Source organism: Lycorma delicatula, chromosome 9 (genome assembly GCF_047948215.1).
Source record: "Lycorma delicatula isolate Av1 chromosome 9, ASM4794821v1, whole genome shotgun sequence".
Lineage (NCBI taxonomy): Eukaryota > Metazoa > Arthropoda > Insecta > Hemiptera > Fulgoridae > Lycorma > Lycorma delicatula.
The window spans coordinates 71,818,179-71,836,825 of record NC_134463.1 but is presented as its reverse complement, the minus strand read 5'-3'; the positions used below and the strand labels follow the sequence as shown (position 1 = coordinate 71,836,825).

Genomic DNA, 18,647 nt, shown 5'->3' with positions numbered 1-18,647 from the left:
CATATGATGAAAACATGGAAGATTATATTGAAAATGCTGCAATTACAAACATACTTCACAAGGAAATTTGAATGAAAATCATACTGCAAAGTTTTTTGTAATCAGTTTTTTATTTTTTTTTAAATTAACTTTTCTCTTCCCTTTTCTAAATCACTGAAGAGAACAAACACTAGAGAAGCAGACTCATTGGGATCATGGAAAGGGACCAAGAAGTGCAGGCCCTATTTGCTAATAATTTTCACAGTACACTTTCACTACATAAATAAAATATTATTATCTAGGAGTATACATAAAATAATGTATACTTACAGCCAACTGATCTATGTATAAATCTGGACCATTATATGTTAGTTTCCTTTGTAACGATGGTCTGATAGATTGTCTCTGAAATTAAACAAATAAAGACCTGAATAAATTTGAAATAAAAATAAAGAATACATTTATTACTACATTACATTAGACAAATAATTTATAAAGATACAACAATAATTGATTCAGAAATTTGCAGTGGCCTCTGAGGAGTCGTAGATAACTTTGGGGAGGTGCTAGCTTAGTATGTTGGTATTTGCAGGCAGACTAAATCAGACTAAGAATTGATCCCTAAATGGGGACAATAGACCTTGGGAATTTATCGAGAATTCAGATATATGACACATCCTCAAAAAATTTAATCCTAAATAAATTCCCAGGTATTTGAAAAAAAAAAACAGACTGATTTTCCTTATTATTGAATCATTATTCTCATTAGAATTGGTTCCATTGTCTGACATAGTAGAGGAACCAAGTTGTAAACTTTTTCAAAGCTAATTTATTTAAATTTTTGATTTATTTTATCAACAAGAGGTCCGAGGTCTGATGTTTTAAATTGTAATTTAATAATGCTTTTTTTTTAATTTGCTTGGAGATTTTACAATAATTTTACAAGACAATGAAAATATTTCTTGAAACATTATATTTTAGTAATGTTCTTTCTTATTTAATGTTGAATAAATAGTTTTATTTCTTTTCGTTCCTTTAATACATATTATTATTATTACTAATAAGTATATATATATATATATATATATATATATATAAAACCCACAGCATATACCTAAACAGATTAAAAGACAAAAATAAATAGTTCTAAATAAAGTTATCACATTAAATTACCTTGTTGCAGACAAATTATGTTTAGAACTCCTGGAATGTGTTGCAATTCAAGTATCATATCTGTAACCTTCTAGTTCTAAAAATTCATAATTTTAAAAACAGAAAAATAAAATATTTGGCATAATTTATAATCTGATTAGATAGCACTGGTACATGTTATTCATTACAATACTCAGCACTTCTTATGTGATATGGTAGAATGAAGGACCTGTGGTCTAGTTGTTTATGAGTTAATTTGTAAGTAAGTGGAAAATTATAATGGTGGTATATTTTTCCTTTTATATCATTTTTTTTTTTTAAACTCTGAAAATACCTTTCTTCAACAATATAAAACTATCATGTTCATAACAAATTAATGGATTGTTTTATCAAGTGAAAGATTATTTGCATTTTGAAAATTGCGAAACAGTGTGATCTAAAAGTATTTTTAATAATAATTTTAGTTTTGTTAATATTTTATATTAACTCTTCTGCTAAAAGTAAAATTAAACCAAGACAGCTGGTTTTTCTTAAAATGAAATTACTACTTAACTTCATACTAGATACTTGATACATTATTCCTTCCTCCAGCTATGAATAGACTGAATGATTAGTGCTTTTCAGTCAGAAACTGCAGAAAGTAGCTCTGTAGTATGTGCTTTTATTTAGGTTATTACCAATTGTCAGTTGATATTCTTGCAAACTGAAAAGAAAATCATCTATTCACAAGCTTTTAGCTGAGGAACATCTTGTTGCCCAAACCTTGTATAACAATGATAAATGCATGTTGAGGTTAGATCAGTCTTTGGTTGAATGCTTGTAGCATATAATGCTGAAGCTATCATTTTTACCAGAAAATGGAACATGTACTAAATTTATGAAGAAAAGAAATAAATAAAAAACTAACACCTTCTGCATTTAACATGTTGGCTGTGGTACAGGTTGTATCCTGTATAAGCAATTACAGTGAAGCATCCTTTTCTCCCTTCTGTGCGGTACAGGTCCTAGGTAGTTAGTATAAAATGGTAAAATTTACCATCACTTTGGTGCAATTCTGGATAGAAAGAATAGGTATGGTTGGAGCCTAAATAAGGTAGATATTTGCACAGTTAATAACAATGATAAGTAATGCAAATATTTTTATTAGCGACTGATAGTTAATGTTAGAAGAGGTGAAAGCTTACAAGATACGGATGTCCTGTAACACACCAGAACTACTGGACAGTGGGGATGTGTTATACATGAAAATTACACACATTAAAAAAGTACAGCAGCTAACTTATTTAACTCTTACCTATTAACACCTGTGGAAAGACTAATATTATGATCAAACTTTTTCAGAACACATGTAAGTTTGTTACAATAACGTAGACTGAAAATTTCATCTGACAAAATTTTCACTAATTTATGATGATGGAAAAAACAATAAAAACTAATCATTCTACATAATCCCAATTTCTCTTAATAGATTTGCTAAGGCTGCTTCACAACAACATCAGCCAATTTTGTAATCATCTTCACTAACTGGTACTGATGTTTTCCACTTATGAAAATCAGCAGAGTTATTGATCTAATATTTTTTTTTTACTTTCCCATCTAGATATAGCTCTAAAAGGGAAAGGATTGTAATCAATCCAATTTGGGCATATACAGTTTTCACTGGATCTTAATGAATTACACCTTAGGAACCCAAAAAAGCAAAAAGCCGGATGGAAATTTTCTGGATATTAATGTTCATATGTACATGTGTTTGATGTTAGCCCCTAAATAACATTACATCTCTAGAACTACTGAACGAATTTTGACCAAGCTTGGTCAGATACTTCTATACATGGGTCACTGATGCCATTAAATTTTCAACTTAAAAGGTCAAGGGAGTGAGGCTGTAGAACAAGCCATCTTCAGTATCTCGAGATTTCGCCTAATTAAGGTCATATTTTTCTTAGACACATTTGTTAACAATTAAAAAATAACAATATTTACAAAAAAAAAAAAAATTCTGCAAAATCATTTTATGAATTGCCTTTCAGCATTTCTTTAATAAATTAAACTTTTCTCAAGAGTAAATCAATCAAAGTCCACAGATTTCCCCATTTAATTTTTTATGATTTGCATTATGTTCTTTAGATGTGGGCAGTTACAGCAACTTTTAAGTTGAGACCTAATGGAACAATTAAATATGATCCCTTACATGACTTAGTTTCAGTAAGAAACTGAGAAACTTTGCAAACTAGGAACTCTACGGTTTTCCAAAGAAAAAAGTGATGATGATGATGATGATGATGATGATGATGATAATAATAATGTCTTAGATAAAACCCAACCCCATATTCATGCAATAACATCTATGCACACATCCGGGGCAGGCAACAAAGCAGTACTTCAGTACTTTCATTTATGTTGGCTAAAAAGGCAATGGTTCTGCTCAGGAACTCCCTGTGGAGTATGGAATTGGCAGTCCTGAGCTGTCTGAGCTGGTTGTGGTTGTTTCTTGGTTTTGCTGTTGGTTTTGCAGCTGGAGCAGGAAGCATGACCACGATCTGTTTTTGCCGATGCTGAATGGAATAGGTGCTCATCCCCCTTCCTGGTTGTGGAAACAGGTTGAGGGTGGGCTGCTGTGAGCTTGCTCTGCTGAAGTCTTGTGCTGCCCAGTGTGTGTCAGTCACTTTAGCCTTTGGCAGGATTTGTCCCATGGGTATGGGTACTGGAGTCCTTACTTCTACGTGCAAGTCCTGGGATGATGGTATTGTGGGTCAGGCAATACCTGATTCCCCAGCCTAGCAAAAATTTGTGGGAGGTAGCTGACTGGGGGAACTGGCAGTATGAATGATCCAGGAAATGGCCAACCGTTTCTCCGCTGGCACCTTATGGTATATTGACTAGCAAAAATATAGGTTTTGGAGACTTCAACATCCACAATTTCCATGGCATAGGGTCCTTGTAAGAATCCTCATCTTGGAGATCCTGAATCTTAGGTGAAGAGGAGGGAGAGTGTTGAATTCTTGAACATTGAAAAAACCAATTGAAGTAAATTTCGCAGAAAGGAAACGCAGCAATATCAAAATATCAAAAGGAATGAAGGAGATTTTAGCAAGGTATGTCCTTTGTAATAGCTGAGGCATCATTGAAGCTGCTGGACCATCAATAAAAGATGTGAGTAAGACTGCTGTGGAATTGTTCGTCAAAGGGTGTAGTTGTGTGCAGGGACTTGCTGAACTGTACTGAAGAGGAAATCATCGAGGAACTGAATGAACAAGGAGTTATAGCATGTTGATGACTGAACACTTGATACAACAGAGAAGTTGCACCTTCCGTGTCACATGTTTTGACATTTAACAAGCCGAAGTGCCCAGAAAGATAAATGCCGGCTCTCACAGACTAGCGATCCATTCTTCATCCAGACACCATTGTGATGTTTTGGATATCAGTGGTTTGAACATAATGCTGCATCATACATGTTGGTTTCATACACAATGCACAAGGAAACAGAGCTGTGTCTGTGGTAAACCACTGCATCCTGATGACTCATACAGAGACCCACCTGTCTGCATCAACTGTCATGGGAATTATTCGGCAAGATCGAGAAATTGTCTGATGTATAAAGAGGATGTAGCAATCCAGGAGAGGGTGAGGATTTTAGCCACCTCTCAAGCATTATTGGGGATTGCATTGACTCATCTTGACTCTAACACACTACTGACCTCATCATTTGAGCCGGTATCATCCATTACCAGTACCAACAAAAATCCTCCATGCTTTACTGTGTAGAATCAGATGATTCCATCTCCAAGGCCTCAGATACATTGGAATTTGACATCGAGGCCTTTAGGAAGATTGAAAATAGAAGCAAAAAAAGGATGGGCTAAGGGAAAACCTATGCGCTAAGACGTAAGAAGAAGCTCATTTTTATGTATATATTTTTTTGACAAATTTTAATGAAAGGATGGGCATCTTAATTTTTGCCTAACATTGAAGAAGGTTTTATAACTTTGATAGTTTGTGTGTTGATTAATTACGAGGCTCGGCTAATAAATTTTGCATATATATGTATAGCATGGGAATGAAATAAAAAATGAATAAAAATACAGTAATATCTTAGCTACAAAATGCAGTATTTATTTTTCAATATAATCCCCGTTTACACTGATATAGTTTTCCTAACATGTGACAAGTTTTTGCATTCTGTCACTGAAAAATTCTGGCAGTCTTTCTCAGATCTAAGTGGCCACAGCTTCCTTCATCTTATCGTCAGTAGTGTAATAATTACTTTTGAGATTACTCTTGAGATGAGGGAAGAAGTAGAAGTCACACAGAGCCAAATCTGGCGAGTATGACGGATGCAGAACAGGCTCAAACTTCAGCTTCTGAAGAGCCATCAGAGAGTTTGCGCGGTACCCATCATGCACAAATTTTACGGCAACCCAATTGCTAGATAATATGGCCTACTCATTTTTTAGATATGCTAACTGAATAGCGATGTGTTGCTGGGTGATTCACTGGTCACTTTGAAGCAAATTGTCCACCTCCTTTCGATGTTTCTTGACAGTCACAGAAACTGGTTGTTTGCTGCAAGATGCATCCTCAATTGTCGCTTTACCAGCTTCACATTCACAAAATTTCAACGCCCACCTATTCACAGTATTCCTGTCAATAGATTCACTACTGTAAACTGCTTTTAAACAATGAGAAATATTCATAGGATTCACATTTTCTGCTGTTAAAAATTCTATCACTGAATGCTGTTTTAAATGTGTTGACATATTGGCCATACTCGACTTCATTTTAACTGCTATTGTAAACAAATCGGTAAACAGATTTCAACACATTATCACATGTTTGTAGAGGAGGAATTTTGCTATCATGTGCTGCCATGCTCAACTTGATAGTACCTTTTGGTTCACGTAGCACACTAGTGTGCAAAATTTATCAGCCAAGCCTCGTAAGTGGCAAGGGCCCTTTACACCCTTGTTATCTTGTGTTTAACATTTTTTAAGTCAAGTTTTTAATTTTTGTATAATGGTGAAGTGGTTTTGATAGTTTTGTTTCGTTAGAAACTGTTCATGCTCTTAAGTGACAAAAGCCTTTTACATCCTTGTCATTTTGAGTTTCTTTTGGCATTTTTAATAACCTTTGGAAGAGTCTATTTTTAGATGATCTGTTTTGACAAAACTATTCTGCTGACTATTCTGCTAGATTGGGGAAGGGGAAGAATTTTTTTCTTTTCTTTTTGGTATGGAAAGGGGCTAATGACCACAGTAGTCGATGCCCTAAAATCTCAAAAAATAAAGAGAGAAAAAAATTAGCTTTAGTCTTACTAATGGATCCCAGGAGATAATTTTAATATTATCACCCCTGCAGTCATCTGATCGTTCTATATCCATATCGATGAAGTGTATCTTCATGTAATAACCTTTGTCGATTTCAGGTTTGAAATACCATTTACAATGTGTACCTGGCGTACAAGCAGATGGATAAGCAGGTGATGTTAAAAATTCAGGCTTATCAGTTACATGTAAATCCTGAGACCCACAGAAAGCTGAAAAAAAAAAATTAAATAAAAGCAGCAAATTAAAATGACAATATAAAAACTAAATAATGTATTTAAAAAATTTTTAAATGTTGATTTTAGACATTCTCCACACATAATGATGAAGATACTAATGAATAAAATTGTAGATAAAGAAGTGCCAAATCCTTGCTGAGAATTGAACCTAATACCACCTAATAATTTTTCTCTTCACATTTCCCTTTACAATCATACCAGCATCAGTGAACTATGGTAATTCATCACAAAAAAAACAGACAGCAAATCAACGTGCATGTTTCATATCCATTTCTATTTATTTAATTTACAAGGGTTGTTCAATAATTAAAGAGAAAAATGGCAACAGCAGAAAAACTATTAAAAAGGTTAAACTGAAACTGTCTGATGTTAAGTTGGCATACACTGACAGAGAAACATCAACTGTTCCAAAAGAATTCTCATTATTATAGTTTCTTTAATTTCAAAATGTCAGTTTTTTATTTTCTGAAGAAGTAAACTGGCTGAAATTTACCTGTGGATGAAAACAGTATAATTGTAGTATTTACCGCAATTCACTTGCTGTAAAACAGTATAGTGAAATGTTTATTACCTGTGCAAATTTTTATAAGTGGATTGAACAGTTTAAATCAGGTAGAACAAGTGTTACAGATTTTCAATGTAGTGGAAGACTGCTGGAAGTTTTGATCACATTAGTGATCTAATCTACAAGGACACACATAAAACTTTAAGATACTGCTGAAGTTTGTGATGTGAGTATTGGCACTATCCAAGACAACTGAATTACAGCAAAACATGTACAAGGTAGGTTCAGAAATAAGTCAACTCAAAATTAAAAAAGGACCCAAATTCACACTTGTATGAATTTAAATAACAGTTTTTAGCAAAAAGTAACTTTTTCAAATCACATAATAAGTTCTGATCAAATTTGGATTTAATAATTTTAAGGCAGAATCAAAATTTTACAGTATGAAATGGAAACATCCAAATTCACCTGGCAAGAAAATATTCAAACCCTACCCATCAACCTGTAAATTTATGATCTGTTATTTCTAACTTCCGGGACCACCATTAGGTATTATGGCAGAAGATGAGATGAATGACAACTTTTATGAAAATCCGTATGAAAATGCCATCCCTAACCAGAATTTAAACTTGGAATCTCCAAATGATCTGTGTTTTGGAACTATAAAAGCCCATTTTATTGCCATAATTTGAAAGAACAAATACCATTGTGACCACTATTGTGAAAATAAAAAGAAATTTGCAATATGGAGGAAATATCCTGGTTTGCTCTCAAAAGGTGTTATTCTTCTACATTATATCATCTTCCCGAATTAAATTTTTTTTGCACCCATACTGTTCAAAAGACACGAGAAGCTATTCAAAAGTTGAGTTGAGAGGTGTTGCCACATCCACCTCATTCCTAACCTTGCATATTAATGACATCCCAAATGAAATTTCTAATGGTCTGTTAAATAGTACAGTTTTTAAGTAGGTTTGCATCAAAAAAATAATTATTAAATCAAAATAGGCAGCTCAATACAGTTTAGATCAAAATAAAATAAAAATGGACAAGAAAATTTAGATACACTAAAAGAAGAGGTAAAATTCCAGTTGTTAATGAAATAAAATTTACTTGCATTAATCTCAATCAACATCTTGACTGATGATCTACTGTGATAATTATTGGTAAAAAAATTTTTCTCTGCACTATATATATTAAGTAACATGACCAATACAAATTCTATTGAGATTGCTAAACAGGTCTACCAAACATCAATTATGTCTATAACCAGAAATGGTATGATATTTTTGTGAGCTTCAGCTGAAATATAAGAGTATTACATCTTATATATAAGCTGAGTACATTATCGTAAATTTCGGGATTCACATTGATTAATGTTCTAGGCTGTAGCTTGTTTAACTTGTAGCAATAAAAAAATAATCATATCTCTATATAATTGAGATAAAGTGATTAATTGGAACTGAAAATACTGGGATATTATCAAATTTTTTTTTTATGTGACTAGTCGTGACCTTGAGCCGATGCGCACACCAGCACAACACCTTTGTGCCATTGTCAGTCAGTGCAATAGTGACAGTTCAGCAGAAAGTAAAGCGTTTTTGTGGTTAGTGGAATGTAAATCAGTTATAACTGTTCAACCAACTTTACGGCGTGTTTATGGCAACGATTCCTCTCATGTAAACAGCATTAAATGGTATTTTGAGCAGTTTAAGAAACCTGGCAATGTGAAGTGAAAAGGTTTCCAGGACAGCCCAAAACAAGTGATGAAGCAGTTAAGTGTATATTTTAAAGTTGTTTAAGAAGCCCTAAAATATCAAACTGAACAAGAAAGTAATCTTGCTCTAATGTTTCAACAATGTGGTTCACCCCTACAGTTTAGCCTCGGCATTCGACGCGCTCTCAATGAAAGATTTCCTAATCATTGGATTGGTAGTGTTGGTCTTGTGCTTTGGCCTCAAAGAAGCCATTTTAGCTAGATTACTTTTTAGGATCAAAATTCTAAACTTGAGTTCTTTAATAATAAAAAAAATGTGACAACACAATTGTAGAACTTTCCTGCCAAGTGACTTTTGTCTGATGCACGGCTTAAACATGCAACTTAATTTAAAATATTTATAATTTTATTTAAATATAATATTTTTTTTACACTTAATTCAGTGATTCTAACTAAAGCGCATTCACATACCGTATTTCATTCGCACAGGTGTGGTGGTACTAGCGGCCACTTTAAGTACTTATTTACACTTAAATATAATTCATTTATTTAATTCTACCATTCACCTGTGACGTTACAACACAGCTGGTGGCGGAGGCTAAACAGAAAAAGAAAGAAAAGATGCAGCTACACTGCAAAAGATGCATCAATGCTACACTAGCGCTCCTTGTGGTGAGAGGGAGTACTAATGACACACTGTACCCACTCAGCCACTAGTTTATTTAAAGTATTTTTTGGGGTTGAGGTGCGATTTTGCAAAAAGGTATTTTGGAAATTTTTGTTTAATTGTTAACAAATGTGCCAAAGAAAAATAAGACCTTAATTAGGAGAAATCTTGAGATATTGAGCCTCACCCCCTTGATCTTTTAAGTTGAAAATTTAATGGAATCAATGCCCCATACATAGAAGTAATCTGACCAAGTTTGGTCAAAATTGGTTGAGTAGTTCTGGAGATATAAAGTGATTTTAGAGACCAACACCCTGAACATACACATACATACAAAGATCCAGAAAATTTCCATCTGGATTTTTGGGTTCACACAACCATTTCCATCAGGGAATTTTTGACCTCAAAACGCATTCCTACGGTTCCTCAACCCCCCCTATTCACCTGATTTGAGTCCTTTGACTTTTTCCTTTTCCCGAAATTGAATGATGTTTTAAAAGGATGTCATTTTGGAACTCTGGAGAACATTCAAAAGACTGTGACCGACCAGTTAAAAGCCCTACCAGTTGAAGCCTTCCAGCACTGCTACCAGGAGTGGGAACAACGATTCTGCTGGCGTATGGCTGCCCAAGGGAACTACTTTGAAGGGGATAATATAGCTGTTTGAAAAAAATAAAAACTTTGGTAAGTAAAAAGTCAGTCTCATTACTTTTCTCACACACCTCATAGATGATCCTTAGGAGACCCAATCACTTAAAAAAAGCTGGGGTAATTATAATAAAATGTTTAAGGAAATAAATAAATCTTGTATATTGTTAATTTACAAAAAATATAAGGTTTAAACTTACATCTGACACTGGTTAACTCAAATAAGAACGATGAAAAATCATTTTTACTGTGACTCTCTCTATTTAAAGAAAGATGCACCCACAAATGAATACCAGATGAAGTTAATGTATGTCTGGTATGAACTGAATCACAGTATTTACCCATTAGATTACTTTGTGGTCCTGGACCGTCACGAATCTATTAAAAAATAAAATAAAATACATTTATTTTCAAAGTAGCTATAAATATGTAATGAGCCTATCTTTACTTGTTCAGAATACATAAGCATGCAACAGGCAATAACAGATTGTTTACTCAGCGCTCAAGTAACTGAAAGCTCAATAAAAAAAGATAAGTAAATTATTCATTTACTTGCATTTAATATTCCAATGGCATTTATTATTCATAATGCTATTGTATTGGAGTTTGTTGCCAACAATGTTGTTTGATTACGCATCACTGAACAAGAATGTGGTATATAATTAGTGCAACAAAATTTAGATATTATTAGGTCAGTTATAACTGCCATAATATTAATGATATAACCAGTCTGTTTTTCATTTACCAAAGAAGAGAAGAGATTTTTCATTGATTTAGTATTTTACGCTCAAAAGAATTTATTGAAGCTTTCAACACAATATAGGAAGTGTTTTGCTGCAACAAAATGTCAAACAAATGGATTAAAAAACCTGCATTAGTTTATTTTTTACTGGTTTGAAATTTCTGCCATTCCTTTTTGCTCTGTGCTACTTTTTTGATTTCAGTATAATTACAATGTTCTACATTTTGTTACATGTTTTATAAAATCCAATCTTTGTCATCATCTATAATTTTTACCTTCTACATATTTCTCAGATACATTTGATACAGTATATTTAGACAGTATATTTTAGATGCTATTTCTTTAGATATATTAATGCATGTCCTACTAATGTAATTATTTATTTACAATATTTTCTAATAAATTTCTCTCCTTACTTATTCTTCTTAACATCTTTTCATTTCATACTTTATCAACCTATCTAATTACTTTACTACATTAATTTTTTGTAATTTTACTAAGAAAAAGATTGTGAAACATTTCGGGTATTATACACCCATTCAATTCATCATGGACACAAGTGATGGTAATTATGAGTATTTGGTCCAACAATATATGGTTTTTTTAGGAAGATGAATTTTTGAAGCTGCAGTTCATATGCTAATCAGTAACAGTTCTATCTACAAAGTGATTGAAATTAAACTTAAATTTAATTAAGTTAGTGCAAGATGATCTCAAAATAATAAAAAATGATGAACAAATAAGTGAATTTGGCCAACTGTAAATTCATATTACTTTGGTAATTAAGATTTTGCCTTCTTGAACACAAACATCACTAATGACAAAACATGGGTACACTATTATAAGCCAGAAACTATTGAGGATGAAATAGAAATGCCATCATTAAAATAAATAAATAAAAATTGTCCACCAAGATAAAGTTTCACAATCAAGTCATCAGAAGGAAAATTATTTTACTCAGTTATTAGCGCTCAAAAGGCCCAGTACATCTGTATTATCAAACAGGAACTCAATTATAAACAGTGGCTGTTACAGTGAGATGATCATTTATAAGTTAAAGCCAAATTCAAAGAAGATGCCAAGAACATTATTAAAAGTGTTGCAATATGATAATCCCAGTCTGTATGTATACACTGTTATTAATAAAATCTACACAGTTGAGTCGCTCCAAAAAATGTGAATTAAATTACCAGTTCATCCTTTGTGTAATCCTGATCTTTATTTGGTCTCCACATAAAGAGACATAGAAAATCTGCCAAATTATCTCAAACCAAGAACTGAATGATGCAAAGCAGCCACCTTGGCAGTCTAATCTAGTGACATCAAGAGATTAGTGGCATTAAGACAAAAGTGACTGAAAGTTTGATATAGTCTTTAAAATATTGTTGAAAACTAAGTTCAGTTTGATTTGACGTAGTTTTCGAATAATTTTCACTGACAACCAGACAACCACCAATTGCAAAAAAATTATTAAATTTTTCTACAGTATATTTACCAGTGAGTCAAGTAAAATACATAGATCCAATGATTAGTTAACTGCACTAAATGACACAGAACAGAACATAATCAATTTTAATAAATTAATTTTTAACCAAAAATGGAAGACTGCATACTCACCTCAATATAATCACAATTACTACAATTAGAATTACTGCAGTTTCGAAAGTCGATTGATATCAAATCAACACTAATTACATATGATTCATTAGCACTAACGAATAACCAATCACATAGGAGTTCTGAAGAAAATAAATTGTTGTCTGCAGTTAAATAGTTCTTTTCACTGATGTCAGGTTGGTGTAAAGAAAAACTACTAGATTCTGGAACTTTTAAATCTCCTCCGCATCCGAGAGCTGGTCCTAAATAAAAAATAAAACCAATTTTAATAACAATGAATGAAGACCATTTAACTCTAAAACCAGAGAGTTTGAACACTACCATACATTTGAACATGGCTGCATTCTTGGCTTGTTCCTTAGTTCATCATTACTTTGTTCCCACTATCTGTGTTTGGTCATCTTTTCAATAGACATCTGAACATTTACGAATATATTTAAATCTTCTTGTTAATGCACTACTTATCTGAGAAATGGAAAAAGATTGGACTTATAAACCTTTCTGAAAGTTGTCTGCAGAGCTTAACATGTTGGCTAAATATGTCCTGTATGAATTTAGGCATCCTTTTCTTCCTTCGATTTCAATTCTGTGCACCAGTGTATTATTTGTTTATCTTCCTCATTCATTTTGTATAAATGTTTTTATTTAATGCTTTATTAGTTGAACATTTTTGTACAATTTTTGTTGTGCTGTTTATATATCTTTATAATATTTGTATAATTTTTTTTAGTTTGTACAATTTTTTCTTTATTTTTACAATATTTGAAAGATTTACATATTTTTAGACTATTAATTTTTTTTTTTCATTCACACAATTTTTTGAATCCTTATTACATTTTTGTATACCAAATTCATGATTTCTTTTCTTTACTTCTAATCAATTTTCTACAAAAATAAAAGACTAACTTGTTTTTTTTCCAGAGAAAATACTGTACATAAAATAGACGTAAGTTATACTTTTAATGTTTTTTTTTTTTTAATGTGGCACATGTCTCTGAGTATTGGTTAAGCTTAGAAAAAAATTCATTTTTTTAAGTTCAGTAAAGGTCCTAGGGTGGTAAAACATGGTAAAATTCACTGTCACTTTGGTTTGATAAACAAGCATACAGGATTGGTTGGAGGCTAAACAAGGTAGATATTTGTACAGCTCAAAATACTGCTAAGTAGCACAGATAGTTCTATCAGTGACCTAGCTCCACCTGTACACTGATAGCACTGGAAGAGATGAAAAATTACAAGATACAGGTGTTCCATAACATACCAGTGGAAACACAGATACTTGACAATGGGGGTTTGTAATGTACAAAAATTACATGCAGAAAAAAAATACCGTAGTACTCATTTCACGAAATGAGTGATAAAAAATGGAATAAATTATTAAATGCCTGCTCTTTCATAAAAAAAAAAAATAAAAATATAATTGATTTTATTATCAATTGTTATCAGCCCTCCAAAGTTCATCACCATCATCACTGTCATTTAAATCTATGAAGTAATAAATTGATAATTAATGTGTGTCAGGATAGTGTACAATGTATTGGTTCATCACATACAGCCATTTTAATTGTTAAGGGAGCAATGAACAAAATGTTATAATCAGTAAAATAAACATAACTGGAAAAAAGTATAAATATGAGCTAAATATTTAGCTCATATAAAGCTAAATATGCTAAAATATGAGAATAAGCTAAATATGAGAATGAAAAGTTAAATGCACTGAACAAATTTATAACAAGAAATTCATTTGTATTCATATGAATACAATACCTACTGCAATTTTCAGATTATAAATTTATACCTTTATGAACAACACAACTTTATTACTATTATTGTAGAATAAGTAATAAACAATTTATTACGTTGTTTATATTTAGTAACATGTATATATTTTAGCAACATGTATAAAATATTCTGGATAGTAATCAAATTACGGTTTTGTCAGTTAAATATACGATAAACAGTTTCTGTTTTAATAAACATCTTAAGAAAGTTTTTATTTTTACACTAAACAACTCTTATGTTAGTTATATGAAATCTTATTTTAGCATAATCTAAACTAGATTTTATTTTTTTTCTATTTTTGTGAAATAAAATCAGTTACTTTTTAAGTTTCACTGGAAAAAAAGCAGACCTACAGCCCACCTCAAAAACTTTTACAACAAAAAGCTTCAAAATCCTGAACATTTTTTACTGTTTCTTTAATTGTGATTTTTTAACACAGCTCTAACCGCAGTGCTTTCCTTTTTTACAAACAAAACACAAATATAATTTTAGAAAAATCGTTCATATCGAGAACTATAAATTGTTTGAAAGAATGAATCGTTCGAAGGATTTGTAGTTTAGTTCAATTTATAGTATAGTTTTGTTCGATTTATAGTTTTATAGTTTTAATTGTTCAAACAAATAAATCGTTCTTGCGCTGCGCATAGCCACCCAGCGCACCACCATTGGTTTGCTCTGCACCAGTAGCAGCTAAAATAAAATGTGAGCACACAAAAAAAAAAAATCCATGCACACCCTTTTTAATAGGAAAACTAGATGGTCAGAGCTTGCTTCGCTCACACGACTGTCTAGCCAAGGGCTCTGCCCCTGGACTCTTGACGCATTCGTATCCTGATTTTTATGAGAATATTAAGGAATTTACCAGGAATTTTTTAAAAAAAGAAATGTTAATGTGCAGAGAATATTTTACAGAACATTTTTATGTTTTTTTACATTTAAAATATAAATCAGAAGTATCAGTAGTAATTGATCATAATGAAAATCAAATCCTTGTTTTAAGCCCCCATATTTGGAAATTAAAGCAATGATTCAGCACTTAAAAAAAATTGTTGTCGATAAAAATTCATATAATATACATTCTTTTACACTTCATAAGAGTATGTAAATCGTCAAGACATAAAGATATAAATCCAATATCACAAGATGAAAAATTTTTCAGACTGATTTTAGTGCCTAATGAGGCATAGGCCAACGTAAAAAAATAAGAAAATAAATTTAAAAAATACCATACTAACCAGACATAAAACGTATTGTTGCTTCAAACCCAGGAAGTTTCATGGAATCAGCTTTAAAATTTAATCTTAACTTGTTACCACTAGACTTTATTGTTGGAAGAGAATTACTCAAATCACCACAATATGTACTAATCAATGATGAAGAATTGTCTGTAATTTCATATACTGTAATTGAAGAATAATAACAGAGCCATGATTTTTCTATGTGAAGTTTGGAAAATCTGAAATAAAAAATGAATTTATTTGAAAAGGTAATATATATAAAAGTCAATAAAAAAAAAAAAATTGCAAAACTCATACAGATCATCATGATTATAATTTTGAGGATGACATTTATGGATTTTAACATTTTGACATCTAAGGAACAGATAAGGAAATGGATAATTAATATTTTTATTTAAAGATATATCTTCAATTTATGATGGGACAAATAGAGAGTTTTACTCTATTTTTCACTGAAAAATAGAGTAAAATTCATTAACTGCACAAATTTAATTATATGAATCACCCATTTCTGGCTTAACTTGTTATGCATTTTAGTACCTGTCAAAATTACACAACTAATTGAAAGCCTTATGGTATATATTCATACTGGTCCTGGGCAAGTTGCTATACTTTAGGATGTGCTACTTTAGGATAGTGCACACCTAAATTTTAAATGTGCTACTTTAGGAGATAAATCTAAACTGATTTATCTCAAGGGCAGTACTTCTGAAGGTAAGTCATCCCTCTACATTAACCTGTTCTTATCCATCATCATCATCATCATCATCCTTTCAAAAGATACCATAGGAATTACTTCAACTGCCACTCTGGCTCTATTTGTTATACCAGGTAGCAACAATGGAGTTTGATCTGAGCTGGCACCTTTTAATAATCTGCAGTGCAAATGCTCTTTATGGGCACTCAGTGGGGTGGCAACTGGTCCTCTGTCACCCAAGCATTTTCTCCTAGCAAAGTCCTGGATTAATTAGTTTGTACAGTAGCACTTGATCTTTTGATACCTTTTTATTTTAGTAGGTTGAAGTTAAAAAAAAAAGTCACACAAATAACCAAAACAATAATGTATAATCACTAGCAGGTTCTGTTTTCTATTTTGCCAACATTTAAAAAATTATGAACTTATTACCTAGTGAGCTGTGAACATGATGTATTCATAAAATTAAATTATCTCATTGTATAAAACTTTTGTTTAATTTACATTTTGTTAATAGAGTAGACAAAGTATTACAAAATTCTATATAAATATTGTACAGTACTTGAGATTATAAGTAATTTTAATGTTTGCATATATATTTCACATTTGTATTTATTTGAAAATATAAGTTTTTATAAATTCAGCAGTTCAACTTATGTAGCCAATAAGCAAATAAATGTTATCATCATTATTACTGAAAACCTATAACCAAGTAACATGTTCTAAGTCAATAATTTAACATTCTTAATTTAATTAATACTTACTTAATTAAAATCACATTATTTAATGGAGCAATAATGTTCCAGGTACAATTCATAAAGGAAGGAAATTGTGATATTTCACTATGTCCCAGTGATGATGACAGTACCTTTGGTACAGTGATATTACCTCCACATTCTGCAAAAAGAAAAAAAGTAAATTACAATAATTTCCCCACTATATAGATAAGGTAAACCTTCTGAAAGTAATTGCATAATAAAATAATCTTTTATCATAGGAATTCAAATGATACATTAAAACCATAATAATAAGTGGATCATGATATTCATATTTAATTTTTGTAAACAGGAAATAAATTGTTTCAGAAGATGTTTTAGCTTACATGAAATGTTCAGTACAACATACGTAAACCAGTAATATCCAGATATCAACATATACATTATTATATTCTAGCCAGAATACAGTTTTATCAGCTGGTAATTCATTTTTGCTGAAGAAAATGTGCTTCTTACCTGATTTCAACTAAAATCAGAAAATGAAATAATATATTTAAAAATATAATTAGAAGCTAAGTTTCACTCCCTTGAGACTGTGCTGTTTTCATCAAATGAGTTTACAATGAACTTGCTATACATGACAGATTTTACTTTAGAACAGGATATCTTCTACTGAATTTAAATCCTTTGTTATGGCTTAATAAATGAAGAGAATAACAAAGATCTGTTTTCAGAAAGGACTCCTTTTTGTGTGAAAAATTTCTTAAAGGTGTCTTACCTTATCTCAAGCAGAGTTTGATGTTTAGCTAACTTTAGTTTTAGAAAATTCAGTTTGTACATTATTGTAAAGTGAAAGACATGATTTTCCTTTTTGATATATTCATCTATTATAAGGTAATGAAAGTTCTGCAAAATTACTCTAACTGCTGAGGTAGTGTTTAAGCATGATCAGTGCACTCAAGGGTTTATCATGTACTTAAGTGGAACATTTAAGAAACAATTACCAACACTGAATGATTTGCACAATCATGCGCTCATCATTATTCATAGTCATTTATTTGCAATGGAATTCAATGCATTATGGTTTTTATGGTAATAAGTTTGATTTAGCACATAAAACAGCATTTTTAACATTGAAGTGCACGCTCTTTTGAATGAATTTACTATTTCAATGATTGGAATTACATGTATGAATATGGATTCTTGGTAAACCAATGAAATTTTATTAAGAGCTAGCTACATTTCTATTTAGTAACTTTTCCTAGGGTATAAGTACCTCTACAGGAAATATTTCATAAATAATAAATCATCAGCTAACTCTCTGATGTTAATAACACCAAGAAATGTAATTACAATCCTATGTTGGCAAATCAAGTAGATACTGTATTGAATATGTTAACTTAAAATGGAAAATTAAGAATAAATATTTGCTCACTGATACCTTCAACAGAAAATGTGAATGCAAATCCTGGATAATGGGAATATGCATCTGTCCTAAACAGAATTTTTAAGCTACCATGAGCTAAAACTGGTGGTGGTGTAACAGATCCACAATAAACATCTCCATTAATAGTTAAATTGTCATATTTACATTCATCACTTCCTCCACCTGAAAAAGTAATACAAA

The 18,647-nt window shown here is 31.5% G+C and overlaps 1 protein-coding gene across 1 annotated transcript in view; it reads right to left on the bottom strand.

Annotated features, from left to right (window-relative positions):
* LOC142330195 (cubilin homolog) overlaps window positions 1-18,647 on the bottom strand; it is a 170,094-nt gene that overhangs the window by 35,265 nt on the left and 116,182 nt on the right. The window contains exons 20-26 of the mRNA XM_075375320.1: window positions 18,462-18,629; window positions 17,069-17,201; window positions 15,608-15,828; window positions 12,591-12,832; window positions 10,432-10,609; window positions 6,447-6,667; window positions 310-384 (exon numbers count right to left, since the gene is read on the bottom strand). Of these exons, the coding sequence (XP_075231435.1) occupies window positions 310-384; window positions 6,447-6,667; window positions 10,432-10,609; window positions 12,591-12,832; window positions 15,608-15,828; window positions 17,069-17,201; window positions 18,462-18,629 (1,238 nt within the window). The remainder of the gene's footprint in view (window positions 1-309; window positions 385-6,446; window positions 6,668-10,431; window positions 10,610-12,590; window positions 12,833-15,607; window positions 15,829-17,068; window positions 17,202-18,461; window positions 18,630-18,647) is intronic.